The sequence below is a fragment of the Antechinus flavipes genome, chromosome 3 (assembly GCF_016432865.1).
Source record: "Antechinus flavipes isolate AdamAnt ecotype Samford, QLD, Australia chromosome 3, AdamAnt_v2, whole genome shotgun sequence".
Taxonomy (NCBI): domain Eukaryota; kingdom Metazoa; phylum Chordata; class Mammalia; order Dasyuromorphia; family Dasyuridae; genus Antechinus; species Antechinus flavipes.
Window position 1 is genome coordinate 106,372,449 of NC_067400.1, and position 21,862 is coordinate 106,394,310.

At 33.2% G+C, this 21,862-nt stretch overlaps 1 protein-coding gene across 1 annotated transcript; it reads right to left on the bottom strand.

Moving 5' to 3' along the window:
• Positions 1 to 12,816: 12,816 nt before the first annotated feature.
• LOC127557057 (arpin-like) lies at positions 12,817 to 14,617 on the bottom strand. Its single transcript, XM_051990533.1, has 2 exons — positions 14,143 to 14,617; positions 12,817 to 12,824 (listed from the first exon to the last, which is right to left on the bottom strand). Exons 1-2 carry the CDS (start codon positions 14,615 to 14,617, stop codon positions 12,817 to 12,819), a joined length of 483 nt encoding a protein of 160 aa, XP_051846493.1.
• Positions 14,618 to 21,862: the final 7,245 nt, after the last annotated feature.

The window sequence follows — 21,862 nt, forward strand, 5'->3', positions numbered from 1 at the left end:
GCTAAACTTCTGGGTACATTAAAACGCACCTCCCCTGGGTTCTTAGAGGAAGAGCAAATCTCTCTGGGTAACTGGGCATTGGTTGGTCAACAGATCTCTGATTATAACATTGACAACCCTCAGTCAGTTCCCTTCGAGGCATTCTATTTATACAATACGATACAGATGGCCTTAAAATACCGTACTTGTTTTAGGAGAAAAGGAAAAAACTCTAAGAATGGCCAAATGCGGAAGCCTGAGGTAAAGGAGGAAGACAAAGAACAGATTAATGGCCATATCCCCACAGGGCATGAAGACTTAAGTGAGGCTCAAGGGCGGGGTGAATCTGAGGCAGCTTTAGCCCCACCTGAGGAGCAGGTAATTGACTCTCCTCCATCAACTCCACCCTCTGGGATGGAGGGAGGAGGGGTAGTGGGGGGGGCAGTGACAGCACCAGCACCTCCCCCCCAGCATCCAGCACCTCCCCCCCAGCATCCAGCACCTCCCCCCCAGCATCCAGCCCCTCCCCCACAGCATCCAGCTGCTCCTTTGAGTAGATTGCAAAAGGGACTAATTAAGGCCAAAGAAGAAGGGAGAAATGTATTGGAAATCCAACACCACATTTTTCCAGTTATTCAACAGTTTGATTCTTCAGGTCAAGAAAGTAGAAGATACTCTCCTTTTGATATAGATATCCTCAAAGACCTGAAAAAAGCTTGCACTCTTTATGGGGCTACATCAGCTTATGTTAAGATGCTATTACAAAATTTGTCTTTTGAAATCTTGACCCCTGATGACTGGAAATCTATAGCAAAGATATGCCTAGAACCTGGACAAAACTACTTGTGGCTTTCTGAATATAGTGAGCTCTGTAGGATACAAGCCCAACAAAATAGTCAAAGTGGAGTTCATGCTGCAATCACCTATGACCTACTTACAGGTACAGGTCCTTATGCAAATGTCGCAGCACAAATTAATTATTCTGTAGCAGCATATGAGCAAATTGCTGTTAATGCTATCAAAGCGTGGGCTTCCCTCCACAGTAAAGACGACAAGAGGGGGGCCTTCACAAAAATAACACAAGGGCCAAATGAACCCTTTGCTGACTTTGTGGGACGTTTGCAGACAGCTATCACAAGAACAAATGGAGAAAATCCAATAACAGACGTTTTGATAAGGCAACTTGCTAAGGAAAATGCTAATGAGGTTTGCAGAAGAATTATACTAGGACTGCGCAGGGATGCTCCTTTAGAGGAGATCATAAGACGCTGTGCCACAGTGGACACAGGTGCCTTTTATACCCAGGCTATGGTGCAGACTTCCCAAAATTCAAACATGGGAAGACAGAATCCCTCTTGGCAAGGGACTTCCAGAGAGACTCGTAGATGCTTTCAGTGTGGAAAAGTAGGGCATCTGAAAGCTCAATGTTGGTATAGAGATAGAATGGGAAAACAAGGTGGGAGAACAAGACCCCAAACCCCATGTCCAAAATGCAACAGAGGCTTCCATTGGGCCTCAGAATGCAGACAGATTCAGGGAAACGGGATGAGGGGCCCAGCCCCAGGGCCCAAGGCAAAAAACACTTGGGGCATGATGGCAGCCAATGGTGCACCCAGGGAGGGCCTAGAAGTCCAGTATCCAGACATGACCAATCAGCCAGAAAGCCATATGATGGGAGAAGGGGATTACACAGTCAACCAGCCAGGAAGCAACCTGATGGCAGAAGGGAATTACAATTGGGGAGAATAGAGCTGTATGCAGCTGGGACAACTGAGATACCCCCTGGAGAGGTGAAATCTGTTCCTCTCCAGCCTATGGATCCCTTACCTCCAGGCACAGTAGGCTTGACCATCTCACCTCCTTTTTGTACGTACAAAACAGTGTCCATCCACACACTGATGTGGGAAACTGGGGAATGTGTAGATAATATCCCAGTCACTAATACAGGTAGTCAATGTGTGACTTATCACCCAGGAGAAGTAGTAGCATCAGGTTTACTCATACAGAATCCTAATAAGCAACTTGGTGATAGTCACCCAGGTTCTGACTCCAGACCACAAAATCCAGGAATTTACTGGACAGCAGCTGTAACAGCTGACCGACCTATGCTCACGATCTATATAAATGGCCTACCATTGGAAGGATTGGTAGACACAGGTGCAGATCGTACAGTTATTAGAGGTGCCAATTGGCCCAGTCACTGGCCAAAGATTAAAGCAGACACCTATATGTCTGGAGTAGGAGGATCAATAGCAGCTGAAGTTAGTGCTGCCCCTATGAGATGGACTTTTGAAGGCAAAACAGGAGTTTTTACTCCTTTTATAGTTGAAAAACTCCCCATCAATCTGTGGGGAAGAGATGTTTTACAACAATTAGGGTTAAAAATGAGTACTTCGGTTTTTTAAGCAGGGCTGCTGTTGAAGGCCTGCCAACACTTTCACCTGTTCCTATCCAATGGAAAACTGATACACCAGTGTGGATAGAACAGTGGCCCTTGGGTAGCGATAAAATTCAGGCCTTATTAGATATAGTACAGGAACAGCTTGAACAAGGACATTTACAACCTTCTCTAAGTCCTTGGAATTCCCCAGTGTTCGTTGTAAAAAAGAAATCAGGAAAATGGAGGATGCTCACTGATTTAAGAAAAGTAAATGAACAGATGGAAACTATGGGAACTCTTCAGCCTGGACTTCCATCTCCTACTCAATTGCCTAGAGAGTGGCCTCTTTGGGTCATCGATATTAAGGATTGTTTCTATTCTATCCCTCTGGATAAGGAGGATATGAAAAGATTTGCCTTTTCAGTGCCCAGCGTTAACTTAGCTGAGCCTTATAAAAGATATGAATGGACAGTTTTGCCACAGGGAATGAAAAACAGCCCCACTATGTGTCAAATGTATGTTGCTGCTGCTCTTGCTCCAATAAGAAAAGCATTTCCAAAAGTTATACTATTACATTATATGGATGATATATTGGGATGTGCACCTGAGGAACAAATGTTAGAAGCATGTCTACAAAAGACCATAGAAACACTAAGATACTACAAATTATACATAGCTGAAGAGAAAATTCAAAGACATGCTCCTTTTCAATATTTAGGATATGAAGTATACCCTAAGGTGCTTACAGTACAAAAACTGTCCTTAAGAACAGAGAAGCTAAACACCTTAAATGATTTTCAGAAATTGATAGGAGATATCCAATGGATGCGACCAGTGTTAGGCTTGACTACCTATCAGTTACAACCATTATATGATATTTTAAGGGGAGACAGTGCTTTAAATTCACCACGCCAGCTTACAAAAGAAGCTCAAGAGGCTTTGAGAGAAGTTGAACTGGCTTTATCCAATGTGGTTGAGAGAGTCACTCAAAAACCCTTGGAAATAACAGTTTTGCCACACAAGAGGCACCCACAGCAGTCCTTCATCAAGGAGACAGTGTGATAGAGTGGGTGAACCTCCCGGCACAACCAGAACAAAGCCTTACTCCTTACCCAGTGCTTGTGGCTAGAATTTTGTTAAAGGCCATTAAGCGAGCAGTACAATTATCTGGGGCAAGACCTGATAAGATATACACCTTTTACACCAATACACAAATTAATGTGTGTTGTGAGACCATCCCAGAGTGGCAAATTTTATTAGCCATGGCTCCTAATTTTATACATGGGTCTCCATTAAAGATAACCAGACTTTTACATAATTGGCGATGGATTCTTGAAGAAAAAGTTTCTAAAGTTCCTCTTAAAGGACCAACTATCTTTACAGATGCATCCAAACACAATATTTGTGCTGTATACTCTCATGATTTAACCATAAAGAGAGTAGTCAGAACTCCTTTTCAGTCCACTCAGCAGAACGAATTGTATGCAATCATGTTAGCTCTCACTTATTACCCAGGAGACATAAATATAATATCTGATTCAGCCTATTCAGTAGGTGTGGTACAAAGAATTGCCACAGCCCAAATAAAATTTGCAGCTTCTAATATATATCAGCTCTTTAAGGAACTTCAGGAGCAAGTGAGAAAACATCCAGGTAAGATTTATATCTTGCATGTCCACTCACATAGTGGACTCCCAGGCCCTATTTTTGATGGGAATTCAAAGGCAGATAGCCTTTTAACTATGTTGGCCAGTACACCTTTATTTCAGGAGGCCCAGGAATCCCATTCTAAGTACCATCAGGCTGCTCGAGCTTTGCGTTTACAATTTGGGATTACAAAAGAGGAAGCTAGGAGCATAGTAAAAAGCTGTACAGCTTGCCTTCCTTTCCATGCTCCTACACTGCCTCCAGGGAAGAACCCTCGTGGTTTGAGACCCAATGAAATCTGGCAAATGGATGTGACCCATTATAAATCTTTCGGTCGTCTGTCTTTTATCCATGTTGTGGTAGACACCTTTTCAGGATTCACTTTTGCCATACCAGCAGCAAAAGAGACAGCCCGAGTGGTCACTGAATTCCTCCTGCAAGCATTTGCCATTATGGGTGTGCCACAAGCAATAAAAACAGACAATGGTCCTGCATACACCTCCAAACATTTTGCACACTTTTGTGCACAGTATAAGATTTTACACACCACTGGCATACCCTTTAATCCTCAAGGACAGGCAATAGTAGAGAGGAGAAACAGAGATATTAAGACGCTGCTCCAAAAACAAAAGAAAGGGGGAGCCACAGGTAACCCTAGAGAACTACTAAATCTAGCTCTTTATACTATTAACTTCTTGATTTTTGACGAAGATGCACTGGCTCCGGCAGACAGGTTTTATAACCCACCGGAAGGGCAGTGTCCAGTGCGAGCAGCTCCACTATCTTTAGATAATCGCCAGGTGATGTGGAGAGACCCAGAAAGTGGTGAATGGAAGGGACCAGATAGGCTAACTGCTTGGGGGAGAGGGTTTGCTTGTATCTCTACAGGTGGAGAAGGAATCAGATGGGTGCCAACGAGCCGTATTCGCCTTGTCCATCGCAGAGAGATGGAGCAGACCCTTGAAACGAAGGAGAAGACCCAAGAAACATCGGGTGGTTCTGTTGCTGATTGTGCTCACCATTGAAAGAGTGTGGCAGTTATGGCGTTTGACTCATGGACATAGAAAATCATTGGACTTCAAAACCCTCAGAAATCATTGGATTCTCTGAGACATAAGATTGTTGTAGGACTTTAAAGCCCTCAGGAATCATTGGATTTTCTGAGAAATGATAAGACTGTTACAGGACTTCAAAATCTGCTGGAATCATTGGATTCCCTAAGACATAAAAAGACTTTTGCTGGACTTCAAAAACTTGGGGGGATCATTGGATTCCCTGATATGTGAAGCAATGGACAATAGACTGGTTTTGGACTATCTCTTGGCTGCTGAAGAGGTGTATGTGTGACTGCTGTTTACATACTCTCCTTCTAGGACTTCTGGCAATCTTTTACATCATACTGTTGATTTATATTGTTTGTTATACCGTTACTTGGGTGTATAATTCATGTTTGTTACACCACATCAAGCCTGCACTGACTGTGGGGAGAGTCATCATTAATAGCCTCTGCGTTGTTGCTATGTGCTATGTGCTATGTGTTCCCATGCTGATGGGTTTGTGCATAATAAGACCCTTGAGCCCAGAAACCTGCTAGCAACCCCCACTTCCCTTTGGTGCTTTTCATCTCCCTTCCTGAGATGTCAGGGAGGGCGTGATTATCTCCTTTTTAGTGCTTTCACCTCCCTTCCTGAGAAGTCAGGGGGGTCGTGATCACTTCCTTTTCGGTGCTTTCACCTCCTTTCCTGAGAAATCAGGGAGGGTGTGATCACCTCCCCTTGGGGGCTCTGACCTCCCTGAGGAGTCAGGGATGGCATGATCACCTGTGTTCTAAAACAAAAGAAAGCGGGAGATGTAATGGGCTGAGGCTTGAGTTGATGCACTGAGGTCCCAAGCACATGAGGCTAAATAGTAATTGGACCATACTCTATTAATAGATAAGCTTGGAGAAAGAATGGCCCCCACCCACTCTTTGTGCAAGTCCTGATGTGTTGTATAGGAAATGACGATTTTGGTGGGTGGAGGCAGGGGAGTGGAATAGGAAGGGGAGGAGAGACTTTTGGGACGGCCATTGCCACGGCTGACTCCACTGTTGGCTCCACTGTTGGCTCGGCTCTAAGCTGGCTTCCTGTCGCAACTACCTATATTTGCTATCGCAATCTTTCTTGCCTATATTTGCTATAGCAATCTTTATTCACCTCTTCACTTCAATAAATATTGAAGATTTTCCCCTTAACCTGAATTCCTGACTCCGGCTGACTTTAAATACGCGGTCATTACAAAAGACCCTTAAAAAGTCCATTTCAAGTAAATGTAAATATCCAAAACCTATTATATGAAAATGAATAGGACTGTGATAAAGAGGAAAGAAACCTTCGCATGAATCACATTCTACTCCATGCAAGAGAAAGTTAAGTGAGATTAAATATAGTTTGGCATTAAAATATTTTGGGATCATTCTATAACACGATTCCACAGAGTGAAAATCAGCATGAATAATTTGGGTTTAATCCAAAAAGACTTAATTACTAACACATGAAAAGTATTTAACAATAAGGCAGCTTCATCTAGGAGACTTGGATCTTAAGGTCAGCCATATAAAGTCCTGATTTAGTTCTTGAATATTTGGTCTTTCTAAGAATGTGTTAGCTATAAAACCTTTACGCACATCAACCTCAGTCATAATTAAATTCAACATGATACAACAAATATTTCTTAATCATCCATTAAGTACAAAGCTACTTGATAGCCATTTGAAATACAAAACTAAAAATGAGAAATTGCTATTGCTATCCAGGAGCCTATACTCCATTGGACATATTCATCTGAGAGGAGAGAAAGAACACCAATAAGTAGGGGCATCAGAAAGACTTTCTTACAAAATCTAGAATCCAAGGTGTGCCATGAAAGAAGATAAGGTTTCAAACAAGTAGAAGTGAGGAGAGAAAGCTTGAGAGCAGCATAAAAATGTCAATTTATATTTTAAGCTAGCATTTATGTATAATGATCTACAAATTGCAACTTCTTTTTCCTTTCCTAGCAAAGGCAGACAGTTGTCTTAAGTCCAAGAAAGATAGCATGGTCTAAGTGAAAAATAAAGAGAATTGTTTTGTGTTTTGTATTTAATGCTAACTCTGAAAACTGAATTTATGAGATGATTATAAATCATTTAATATTTCTGGGTCAAATTCCTCATTTGTAATGTAAGGATAATAACATCAATTATATTTCATATCTTACTTACTTTTTCTTGCCTTATGTCATTTCACCTCACCTCACCTCACTTCATTTCCAACTCATCTCATTTCATATCTTCTATCCAAAAATGAAAAATGGTAGAGTTTGATGATTAGCATAGATAGAATTATTGCACACAAACTCCAGGACTTATCAAGAACATTAAAAATGTCATTGTAGTAAATATTCATAATCTTAATGCTATGTAAAATGTCAAAGAGTCATAAGAGAACTTCTGACTGTCCAGTGATACATCTCCTCTATCACAATATTATTTTTTAAGAAAAGGAGTTCTATATAATCTTGACTTGGTATAGTAGATAAGTCATTGTTGTTCATAATGCATGTTTATACACACACACACACACACACACACACACACACACACACACACACACACACACACACACACACACACACACACACACACACACACACACACACACACACATATATATATATATATATACATATATATATATATATATATATATATATATATATATATATATATATATATATATATATATATATATATATATATATATATATATATATATATATATATATATATATATATATATATATATATATATATATATATATATATATATATATATATATATATATATATATATATATATATATATATATATATATATATATATATATATATATATATATATATATATATATATATATATATATATATATATATATATATATATATATATATATATATATATATATATATATATATATATATATATATATATATATATATATATATATATATATATATATATATATATATATATATATATATATATATATATATATATATATATATATATATATATATATATATATATATATATATATATATATATATATATATATATATATATATATATATATATATATATATATATATATATATATATATATATATATATATATATATATATATATATATATATATATATATATATATATATATATATATATATATATATATATATATATATATATATATATATATATATATATATATATATATATATATATATATATATATATATATATATATATATATATATATATATATATATATATATATATATATATATATATATATATATATATATATATATATATATATATATATATATATATATATATATATATATATATATATATATATATATATATATATATATATATATATATATATATATATATATATATATATATATATATATATATATATATATATATATATATATATATATATATATATATATATATATATATATATATATATATATATATATATATATATATATATATATATATATATATATATATATATATATATATATATATATATATATATATATATATATATATATATATATATATATATATATATATATATATATATATATATATATATATATATATATATATATATATATATATATATATATATATATATATATATATATATATATATATATATATATATATATATATATATATATATATATATATATATATATATATATATATATATATATATATATATATATATATATATATATATATATATATATATATATATATATATATATATATATATATATATATATATATATATATATATATATATATATATATATATATATATATATATATATATATATATATATATATATATATATATATATATATATATATATATATATATATATATATATATATATATATATATATATATATATATATATATATATATATATATATATATATATATATATATATATATATATATATATATATATATATATATATATATATATATATATATATATATATATATATATATATATATATATATATATATATATATATATATATATATATATATATATATATATATATATATATATATATATATATATATATATATATATATATATATATATATATATATATATATATATATATATATATATATATATATATATATATATATATATATATATATATATATATATATATATATATATATATATATATATATATATATATATATATATATATATATATATATATATATATATATATATATATAAGAATAAAAAGAGATTAAGTAAGGGATAGGATTTTTGCTTATGATGCATGAGACAATGATAATTAACTGAGAGAAAAAGTTAAAGCATTTCAATTTTTATTTTGTTTCTGTTTTCTCTGATAATATAAATATTTTTATACATCAGCTTCTAGATTCAAAGTTATTAATATGGAATTGATAATCAAAGTAAGTGAGAGGAAAGAAAGAGAGCATTGACCTCATCTTGATAAATTTTAGTCACCTTGTCAAGATAAATTAAATAATCAGTTAATGAAGGAATATGCATTTGCAATTACTGAGCTACTGTAAGTAATATCTGAAAAATATTGGAAAATATAAGAGCTAATATAGGATTGAGAATGAACAGATTTTCCAATTTGTAAGCCAGTGGGGCTGGCTTAAACTCCTGGTAATTTCAAGACTGGATAATTAAAGACATGGCAGGAGAATATTAAAAAATAAAACATTTGAAAAGAATCAATATAACTTTATCATGGATAGGTCATTCTAGACTAATAGAATCTTCTTTTTCTGCATTTATTAGTAAATGAGTAGCTCACATGATGATAAGGATATGGTTTATCCAGATTTTATTGAAGTTATTGATAAGGTATCAGGTACTATCCATATGAAGATGGAATGATATAGATTAAACAAAAACATACTTAGATAAATTGAAAACTGGTTGAATGGCTAGTCCTAAAGTATAGTTATTGATGACACAGTATTATATATGGCAATAGATTTCTAGTGGATCCCATTATCTATGAATTTGAAACTTACTATGCCAATTTGTTTTTTAAAGTAATAATCCATTGCCATAAAAGAATCCCATGAGGATGTAGCATTCTCCTTTTGATCCTTGTTTTCTAAGACTGGGTTTAGAAGTCCAGGGCATAGTCTCACAGTGTAAATGTAGCTGAGAATAATGTAAAATAGAAGCAAATCAATGCAAAATTTTACTGCAAACAATGGGGGAAATGGAAAAATAGTAAAGAAGAAAGAAGGGAATAACATGCAATTTAAACATCTGTTGGTCTGGAGGGGTAGAGGGTTAGATCAGAGAGTTAATGAACTATAATTTCAATTAATTAGCACTGGGAAGTGGTAGACAAACATGATTATTGTGGACAATATAAGATAAAAACAGTTTGTAGGCATAGAGACAACATAATTCCACTCTACTCCACACTTGTTAGATTATATCTGGAGGACTATATTAAGTTCTGGGCAGCTGAGTGGATAGAGTACTGACTGGAGTCTGAAGTCAGGAAAGCCTGAGCCCAAACCTTACCTCACATAGCTGTGTGAACTTGGACAAGTCACTTAATCAGTTTACTTCAGTCTTCATAATTATATAATGGAAATAATAATAACACCAATCCCCCAGGGTTGTTGTGAAGATTAAATGAAATAATATTTGTAAAATATTTCGTACAATATTTGGATATAGTAAGAACTATATGAATATGAAGTATTATTTGTTATTATTTTTACTCTAGGGCTCACTAGAAATATATTTACAAGTTGGCTATTGGTTTTCCCCCCTCATTTTCACAGAAGGTACATGACATTATAGTGTGATATCTTAATTGGTGCATGACTTGGATTTAAGTGAGGAAGAGGTTTACCATATTGTCAGCTTCACTTTCTCTTCCAGTCATCAAAATTCAATAACAAGACAAAAGTCAGGATGACAGGTGATAGCTCAGAACATTGTGGTTGACTTTGGTGTCTTTAATGCCTAATCCTAAGAGCCACATTCATGTCTTTTGGAATAAATATCAGGGGGGGAGGTGGAGGGGAAAAGTCTTCATATACTTGGGGTAGACCCCTCCCTAACTCACCAAAGCATTGCTCCTTTTAGGAAGTTCAGATGAATGAACAGGGCACAGTTATCCTTGAGAAGATTGAGACAAAATATGATACCTTTCTTCAAAACTTTAAGGCTTGATAATAATGAATGGGTTTATTTTGTTCTGTTTTGCTCCATATAATAGAACTCAGAGCAGGTGCAAAAGGGGGTTGGTTACAAGAAAGGTAATATAAGCTTGATGTCAAGGATAAAAAATGAACAAAACAAAACAACTTGAAGAAGAAATAGAGCTAATTGAAATTTGCTATCTATAAAGCTGTTCAGTATTTTATCTTTGGAAGTCTTCAAGCAAAAGCTGGTTGAATTATTTTCATGGATACTATAGAGATTTATTTCTTGTATAGGTTGGACTATATAGCGGCTGAGATCCTTCCTAAAAGTTGTGATTGATTCTACAATTTTAAAAAAGAGTTAATATACATGAATCCTCATCTTACTTTTAAGTGTTTTCTTACTAAATCAATCTGAGAGCAATGTTTAATAATTACAAAATAAGGGGAAAAAACATTTGCTTAAACTCAATTTGAAACATTAGGGTCTGTCCTAATATATATTTTTGAGCCAAAGACATAGTTGAGGTTATTTGACTCTAAATAATGCAATAATGATATAAAATTTCTTGAAAAACTACTTACTTAAGATATAATGTTTTAAAGTTGCATAATCACAGAGGCATGCTATTATGAGTCTGTTAGGTGATAAATGAGAATGGAGCTTGTAGAAATTAATTAGCTGGGGAAAAAAAGCCTACCTATTTCAGTAAGCTTGCCATAGAAATATTCAATGTTAAGTCAAATGCCTCCAAATTTTCTAATTATTAATCACTTAATATGGAATGGGAATTGATGGGAGTGGTTTTGTAAGACAAGATGTATCCCATTCTATTATTAAAAATTCATGTTTATATGGCATTTGCAGGTTGTACTAGATAAGAAAGTATAAACGCTATTACTTTGAATTTTGCATTTGATTGACGTGGGTAGGAACTGATCACAAAGCTGGGTTAGGTGTAATTCAAAACCAGATCAAACTCCTGATCTAGGAGGTAAAGGGATAAGAAATATATCGGGATAGGGGAGGTAGATAACTTAAGGGGCTGCTGGATTAGGGGAATTAATGGTTTAATGCAAAACAGACTTTTGAGGAGGGACAAGATAAAGACACTAATAATAGAAAAGAAGAAGAGACACAGTAATTATAACTAAATGTGAACAGGATGAGTTCACTCATAAAATGGAAGTGGATAAAAGAATTAATTAGAAAACAGACTCCAATAATATGTTGTATATCAGAGACACACATGGAAAAGAAAAACACACACAGAATTAAAACAAACAAGCATAATATAATATGGTTTCAACAGAAGTAAAAAAAAAGGCCATCATATTAATCATGATCTCAGATAAAGAAAAAAAAACTCAATTTAAAAAGATTATCAAGAAAACAAAAACTATATTTGACTAAAAGATCACCAAAATGAAGTAATACTAAAAAAACATTTCTCTGACAAAGTTCTTATTTAAACTTGTTAAGAATTGAGTCAAATTTATAAAAATAAGAGCTCTACTGCACTGAAAAATAATCAAAGGATTGAACAGTTTTCAGAAGAAGAAATTAAAACTAGTTTGCCCATGCAAAATATTCTAAATCACCATTAATTTAGAGAAATGCAAATCAAAACAATTCAGAAATAATATCTTAAACTTATCAGAAATAATAAATGTTACAGGGGTTGAGAGAAAATACACTAATAGAGGAGGGTATGGGACTTCCAGCCAAGATGGTAGAGAGGACACAAATATCTACTTAATTTCTGTCTTTACTCTCAGAATTTATTTCATGATAAACCTTGGAATTAGTGCTTGACTGAAAAAAAAAAAAAAAAAAAAAAAAAACACAAATAATTACAAAAAGAAGACATCCTTGGAATTCACTAGAAAAGGTCTGTTTTTGCTCAAGGGTGGGGATGGTTAGAACAGACACAGGCTGAGGGTAGGCAATGGCAGTGAGAGTACAGCAGGCACCTCACACTGTGCAGACCAGAGGGTGGTGGGATATGATCTCAACAATTTGTGTGGAAAGAACTTTACCACAGTGTGGCTACTTTGCCCTGACAGCAAGCCAGTAGACCAGCAGAAGAGTTGTAAACACAGGAGGAAAAAACTATAACCTGGAAATGCTAGATTTTCTCTCTGGACCTGGCCACACCCACCCACATTGTCTCAGCACCTTCTCAGAATCTCAGAGTGAAGACATGGCACAGTCATTTGCTGTCCTGCTAGTGCCTCACTGCTGCCCTCCACAGTCTGTAGAGAAAGCTCAGTAATACCATTCAGCCCCACCCCCAAAAAGCAGACTGCATTTATTTTTTTCCTAGTTTGTCTTCTTTGATTCTTCTCTGAAAAAATGAGCAAAAAATTAAACAGACTCTAACCACTAATAGCTTGTATATGAATAAAGAGCAGACTAAACCCTGAGGAGAATAAAAACAGAATATCTCCAGATGAATCCCCAAAGGAGGATATATCTGGTCCTGAACAGATAACGTTCTAATAGAAGAAATTAAAAAGGCTCTCACAAGAGAACTAGAAGAAAAATGGGGAAAGGAAAGGGAGCTTGGCAAGAGAGTCTGATAAGTCATTGCACTCATTTAAAGATAGAGTGGATAAAGAAATCAAATCCTTGAAAAACAGAATTAGTGAATTGGAAAAAGAAAATAGCTCTTTAAAAAATAAAATTGGTGAAATGGAAAAAAGTGCCATTGAACAAAACAACTCACTTACAATCTCAATTGGACAATTAGAAAAAAGAAATAAAAAAAAATGAGTGAAGAAAATAAGTCATTTAAAATCAGAATAGAAAAAATGGAATTGAACAACTCAAGGAGACGAAGTTCTGCACCTAGCTCTAGTTCAATCTTCTCCATCTCCGTCTCAGGAATCCAAAAGGCTAGTGCCTGGTCTGGAGTGTGGCATTTTGTCACCGCCACCAGCTCTGGCTTTTCCACCAGTCCCTTCAACTCTGTGGGCGAGAGCCTATCCGTGTCACCTTTGGCTTCCACCTTGTACGAGGACATGAGGAAGCCCATGTTCACCTTCCTGGTGTTGCTGAAGTTGGGTTCTATCTCGTTCCCTTTGCAGTCGAATTTGCGGCGATGGATGTGGCTGGGTCTGATGTACAGCACATAGTAACGCTCCTTTTTGCCACTAGCATCTGAGATGTTATGATGAGAGACATCAACCAGTTCTCCCTCCAGAAGAATGCCATTTCCCCACTGGTGTGCAGCCGGGTCCCAAGAACTGGGCAGCCGAGTGCTGTGCACTGCCTTGTTCCGGAGGGCGCTGTCGTGATAGATGAGGCTCATCGGGAGCATCAATCAGTCAAGCAAAACCAAAAAAATGAAACGATGGGGAAAAAAAATGTCAAATACCTTCTTGGGAAAACAACAGACCTGGAAAATAGATCTAGGAGAGACAATCTGAGAATTATTGGACTCCTGGAAAAATATGATGAAAAAAAAGAGTCTGGACACTAGAAGATCATTATATACTTCAACAACAATACTATATGATGATCAATTCTGATGGACGTGGCCCTCTTAAACAATGAGATGAACCAAATCAGTTCCAATAGAGCAGTAATGAACTGAACCAACTATACCCAAGGAAAGAACTCTGGGAGATGACTATGAACCACTACATAGAATTCCCAATCCCTCTATTTTTGTCTGCCTGCATTTTTGATTTCCTTCACAGGCTAATTGTGCACTATTTCAAAGTCCGACTCTTTTTGTACAGCAAAATAACTGTTTGGACATGTGTACATATATTGTATTTAATTTACATTTTAATATATTTAACATGTATTGGTCAACCTGCCATCTGGGGAAAGGGGTGGGGGAAAGGAGGGAAAAAGTTGGAACAAAAGGATTTGCAACTGTCAGCACTGAAAAGTTACCTATGCATATATCTTGTAAATAAAAAGCTATAATAAAATATTAAAAAAGAGCACACTTTCTTCTCAGCAGTTCATGGAATCTATACAAAAATTGGCCATATATTAGGACATAAAAAACCTCAAACTCAAATGCAGTAAGGCAGAAATAGAAAATGAATCCTTTTCAGATCACGATGCAATGAAAATTACATTCAATAAAAATCCAGGGGAAAATGAACCAAAAAATACTTGGAAACTAAATAATCTCATACTAAAGAATTGGGTGGAATAGCAAATTATAGACATAATTAATAACTTCACCCAAGAAAATGACAATATTGAGATGTCATATCAAAATGTGTGGGATGCAGCCAAAGTGGTAATAAGGGTAAGTTTCATATCGGTAAGTTTCATATCTCTAGAGGACTACTTGCATAAAACAGAGAAAGAAAAGGTCAGTGAATTGGGCTTGCAATTAAAAATGCTAGAAAAGGAACAAATTAAAAACCCCTAGTCAAACAGTAAACTTGAAATTCTAAAAACAAAAGGAAAGTTCAATAAAATTGAAAATTAAAAAAAAACTATTGAATAGTTAATAAAACTAAGAGTTGGTTCTATGAAAAAACTAACAAAATAGACAAACCCTCAGCAAATCTGATTTATAAAAAGGAAAGAGGAAAATCAAATTGTTAGTCTTAAAAATGAAAAGGGAGAACTCGCCACTAATGAAGAGGAAATTAGAGCAATAATTAGGAGTTACTTTGCTCAATTTTATGCCAATAAATTTAATAACTTAAATAAAATGGAAGAATACCTTCAAAAATAAAGCTTGCCCAGATTTACAGAGGAAGAAGTAAATTGGCTAACCAGTCCTATTTTAGAAAAAGAAATAGAACAAGAGATTCCCTAAAAAAAATCTCCAGGACCAGATGGATTTACATGTGAATTCTACCAAACATTTAAAGAACAATTACCTCCAATGCTATATAAACTATTTGAAAAAATAGGGATTGAAGGAGTCCTACCAAATCCCTTTTATGACACAGATATCACTCTCTAAGCAGGATCATTTACAATTATTCTTTGGGGTAGAAAATGTTATTTTTACTTCAGACTCCTCCTCTGAAGATGAACCCCAGTATTCCCTATTTCCATAATAAGTTTCTATGGTTGTATTCTTTCTTCTCTGTCAGATCATTCATAGGATGATGCCTGTGCTTTCACTTCATCTATCTCACCTGACCTGGAACCCTAATCTGAGAGATTCCCCCTCCTGCAAGTGCCCATAGCCAACAATAACCCTGTCCCATTGCTTCTGCACTTATGGGTATGTTTGTTCCTTCTTTCCTATGACCGTGTATCACATCGCAGCTGGACCTGGCATTCTCAATCAGCAGAGATAGTCTCAGTCTTCCTGGACTCAGACTGAGATGCCTTATGATCTCTGGGAGATGAAAGTTTCTGTAGTTATTATGGAGGCTTTAACCATACTTAGATAATTTCAGAGTCTACACTAAGAATTTCTATGTGAGTTAGCCCAGAGATGTTTGGACTTCACACTAATTCCCAGACTTGGGACTTTCTTAGGATCATCTTGGATTGTGCCAGAAGACATTTTTTTTTCTGCACCAAATCATCTCTATCTTTCAATAGTCTATGTTTGCTCTAAGACAAATTTGTTCTCTTCATGGGGGAAATCTGGAGAGCTTGAAATTTACCTACCTACTCTGCCATCTTCCCAGGCAAAGTTGTGATCTTGAGAAAGACCTCTCTAATCTGCTCAAAAAAATAATGCAAGATAATTCTAAAGGACTCATGATGAAAAACTCCTATCCACTTCCAGAAAGAAAAAAATAATGCTCTGTATGCAAATTAAAGTATAATTTTCAATTTCTTTATTTTTGTTGGATATTCTATTTTTGAAAGATGGCTAATATGATTTGCATGCTTTCAGCTGTATAACTGATATTTTATTTGCTTTCAGAGTGGATGGGGAAGGAGGGAGGGAGAATATTTAAAACTCAAAATGTAAGAAGAAATAAAATGTTAAAAACAAATAATATAATTGAGAAAAAAATTGTTGCTCAATGTCAGAGTTAATGTCAAAATGTTCTAAAGTTTTCCTTTGTTTCTCCCTAAATCTATAACAACTCAAATTCAGGTTCTATCATGTATATCTGTGGAGTTTTTTTTTTTTTTCATATAATCTGAATAGATTTCTGCTAAAATAGCTCCTTTGGTGACTGATTAATTTAGAAACCATTAACTAGTGAATAATTGAACTTCCTGAAAATGGTTATTTTTGGAATTTGTGAAGTCTGAATTGCATAGATTTGACTCAAAGGTTCACTTACTTTAAGAAATAATTAGGTGTTTTTGTTCCTAATTTTTTGAAAAATATGCATGACATAAATAGCCTCTCTTTGTTTTTGTAACTAAGCATTTGATAGAAATCTAAAGGTTAATGGGTAAAATATTGTTGTTTTTCTTGTTTTTGTAGTTGCTCTTACTTTTTTTTCTTTTAATGAAAGACTAACATTTTAAGCCTTTTGGAAGTTCACCATTTAAGGTATGAATTTCAACAATTTAGTACAGGGATACTGATTAGTATCCATATCTCATGAGGGTTTTCAATTAATAATTTTAAAAGAAAAATATATTTTCCAATGTTTAGTAGTTTAAGTAGTTTTGTTTGTTTGTTTGTTTGTTTTTTTACTTCTAAATAACTTGAACAAGCTGCTTTCTTGGTAAGGGTGATTTCTTTGCGGTTTATTGCATCTAAAGTATTTTTTGTTTGTTTCTTCCTATACAGCAAGGATTTGTTGATACCTTTTCAAATTCATATAGGGAAAATCTAATTCATGGATGTTATATATGTGTGTGAATGTATTTTTTAAAATTCAACACAAGTCTTGGATAGAATCTGTGTTTTATAGATAGACCAAGTCCTAAATGTTATTTCATGGATCAATCAAATGTTATATAAATATGTGATTTAATTTTTTATTAGTAGTGTTTTTTAAAAAGAAATTTATTATTGGTAAACATAAAAAAACTATAAAATTTTTATCAGTAGATACAAAAACATCTTTAAAAGCAAATAACCAATAGAAATAAATATATATGTGTATACACATATAGTATCTATTGTTACTACATCTTCTTGCATTTCATTTCTAAAGTGTATTCCTTTTCCATTTATTTTAGATGATAGTTTCCTATATTGTATTATCTTTTTCTAGATAAAATGCCATATTCCTTAAAGAAGTTCTGTGTTTTTCTTTCCCACTATGTAGCAAGTTCCTAATAGCAGTGATCCATGACTCTGTGATCAGAAGGTGATTGATGGCTGCCCATAGGTCTGATAATGACATGGTCTGAAATGAAAATACAATTTATCTGGCGTGAAAAATGCCACAATCCCTGAAGCCTTCCAAACATCAATGGGAATGTGGTATTGAGAAAAAGTGGCAGTGGTCATTCTGACTAAAGTTTGCCTCAGTTAAATTTCATCTTTGAGGCTCCATCTATTACAGTCTTGAGTACTTCTTTTTATAGTATCCATAAGCAGATTTCATTGCCAACCAAGGGAGACCAAACTTATAAGTTACTATATCAACTTTTAAAAGTTAACGAGCAGCCTAGGGAGTTGTGATTTACTGTCAGTCCACCAAGAAATGTCAATGCCCTGGAATATGAGGAGGCAAGTGTCATATAGCCAGATTTGTGAACTTTTCACATTGCCATCCAGGAGACAGCAAACATAAAATTAGTCTATAAATAATTGAACTTGAGGGCTCTTTAAAAAATCTATCATAGCAAGTTAAAAGTAATTTTTTTCTTGAATTAGGTCTCCGCAAGTAGTAAATATGTCAAACAACCTTTAAATAATGTAGCATATAGAGTCACAGATAAGAATAATTTAATAAGAGTAAAACAAAAAATGATATGATTTTTATCAATTTTATTTTCTTAGAAAATTTCATTAACAATCTGCTAAAATGCCAATTTAACATAGATATTTGCATGCTTGTTTTTAATATACTGGAAAAGTGCTGCAAAATTTGGAAATAAAAAATTTCTGTATTACTCTTTACTCTGAGTAACCAAATCAAATATTTGTATCAGCATTTTTCTAGAAGGACCATAAAGTTAGTGACATGGCCGCAGAATGCTACAAAAAGTGTTAGAGAAGAAGGATCTTACTAGTTTAATTTATAGCAAGTCCTATTCTTCTGGGTATATGAAAGTTTGATGGTTACTGTTCATCTGAAAAGATGATCTAATTATTTCAAGCTTTTTTGAAATAATAGCTATCCATTAAGCAAAATAAACCACTAAATTTATTTCCATTATCTTCTTTGATACTTGGAATAATTCTATCATTCAAAAGATATACTCCATATGACTTTTGAAATATATTGTATATTTCATAGTTGCAGTACCCACTTCACCAATTCAAATGGCATTTGATTAGTAGATGTTCTTCATGAATTACTGTGAGTTTTTTCTAGTATGCCAGTAAATTTATTGGTAATGACTCTTTCTGATTTTTATTATGTGGTTCCTTGGATTACCAATACACAGTCTGTTATTGGGTCAATACTTGAAGCCATCCTTCTTATAATAAAATAATAACAAAGCTCACATTTATATAATACTTTAGGGCTTGCAAAGCACTTTTATATGATTTATCTCTTCTTTTAAAATCTTCTGTAAACATTACTTGTGATATGCCCTATGTCTATAACTGAGTCTTCTCTCTACTTGTCTATTACTTTCATTGTCTAATACTGCCAAGTACCAGAATAGCTCTCATATTTTTCATAAGGCTTTCCTTTGCTTCCCATTTCCACATGTTAGAATACTCCATACCAATTTATTTTTGAAAAATTGTTATTAAGAAATTACACCTTTGCTTTGGAAACTTGCTATTTTTAAGTATTTCATTACATACAGTACATTTTAGCAAAATGATGTTTTCTTGATTGCCTCTTTTAATTAAATTTAATTTTGCTTTTACCTTGTCTGACTGCCACTACTGTCCTTTTCACTTGAGCTAAATCATAAAAGAGTCTACTCCATATCTTCATTTAAACTCAGGGTGTGTCTTTCTATTTAAGTATGTGTCTTTTGCATATCATATTGTTGGATTCTGATTTTCAATTCATTCTATTATGTGTTTGTGTTCTATACGTTTTCAGTGGAGCAGCTCCTAATCACAGAGGTTGTTATCTTCATTATATAGTAGAAAAATGTCCATATTTTTCTAAGATCATCAAGCTCATATTTCTAAGTTAAAATTAATTAAGAAAAATTGTACTAGATTTGGGGTTTCTTGAATTGGTTTCTCATCCCTTTGAACCAAAATCTGAAGCAGAAATGAAATGGTTTGAATGAGATGGAATTTATTTGCCTAATGGTACAAAGGAAGGAACACTTAAATGAGAGTCAGAAGACCAAAGATCTAATAGATTCACTTACAACTTTGATCAATAACATTGAACAAATCACCAAATTTCTGAGATTCTCATTCATATCTAAAAGGATATACTATGTAGCCTGTAAAATCTCTGTTAGATTAAAAATTTTATGATTTAATAGGAATTATTATAAGAAAGACTAAAAAGAATTTAGAAAAAAAATAGGGAAAATATTAATGGAAAAAACAGCTTAACCTCCCAAAAGCACTTAAAAATTAAAATAGGCATCTTAATGATTTAGCAGAGTGGAACATTTCTTAATTAACATATATAGCATTATTCAAAAAGAATAAAATTAATCACTCTAAAATTTATCTCATCATAAAATATTAAATGAAGTGTTATGTAGATATAGATAACTTTTATATTTTACAAAGTGCTTGCTTCTCTTTCCAAAAATTATATAATTCAGCAAAGATGTAAGTATAATAACTACTTGGACCATGCACACATAATTGAATAAATTTACTCTTATCTACTAATAAATTTAATCTGATCGGCTATGAAAGCCAGAGAAAAATTCATATTCTCTTTTAAAATGAAACATTTTTCAAATGTGGCTATGAAATCAGTTGATAACACAAAGTTTACCTTTATCTTTGGGTCTGGGTAGCTATTCAATGCAGTGGAATCCCTATGCATAGGGAATGGAATCAGGAAGACCTTGGTTTAAAATCAGGTCTCAGATACTAACTATGTGACCCTGACCAAGTGAATTAATCTTATTTGCTGAAATTTTGTCATTTATAAAGTTAATTGAAGAAGGCAATAGCAAACCATTCCAGTTCTTTGCCAAGAAAACTCTGAGTAAGGTCACAAAGAATCAGATATGACTGAAACTCTTGAATAACAACAAGTATTTCAAGTTTAAAATGTCTCTTTAAAATATTATGGAAAAATTATCAATTTTTCTTAATATAATATAAAGAAAATTTTTGAGAAAAAATCCCATTTTGTGTTATACATCAAATATAACACTTAGCTATAATTTTCAAATTATATCTAAGATCATCAATTCTTAAATTAACATCAAGTCTGAAATGGAGTTTCAGAATTATGGGGATGTCCGTTTTTGAATGCTTTTCAGTCATAACTTATTTCCATAATATATCTAAGTGAACTATCCCTGTATTTTATGATGTTAATAACATATTTCGTTATTTCTTTTTAATATCTTTTCAAGTAGTACA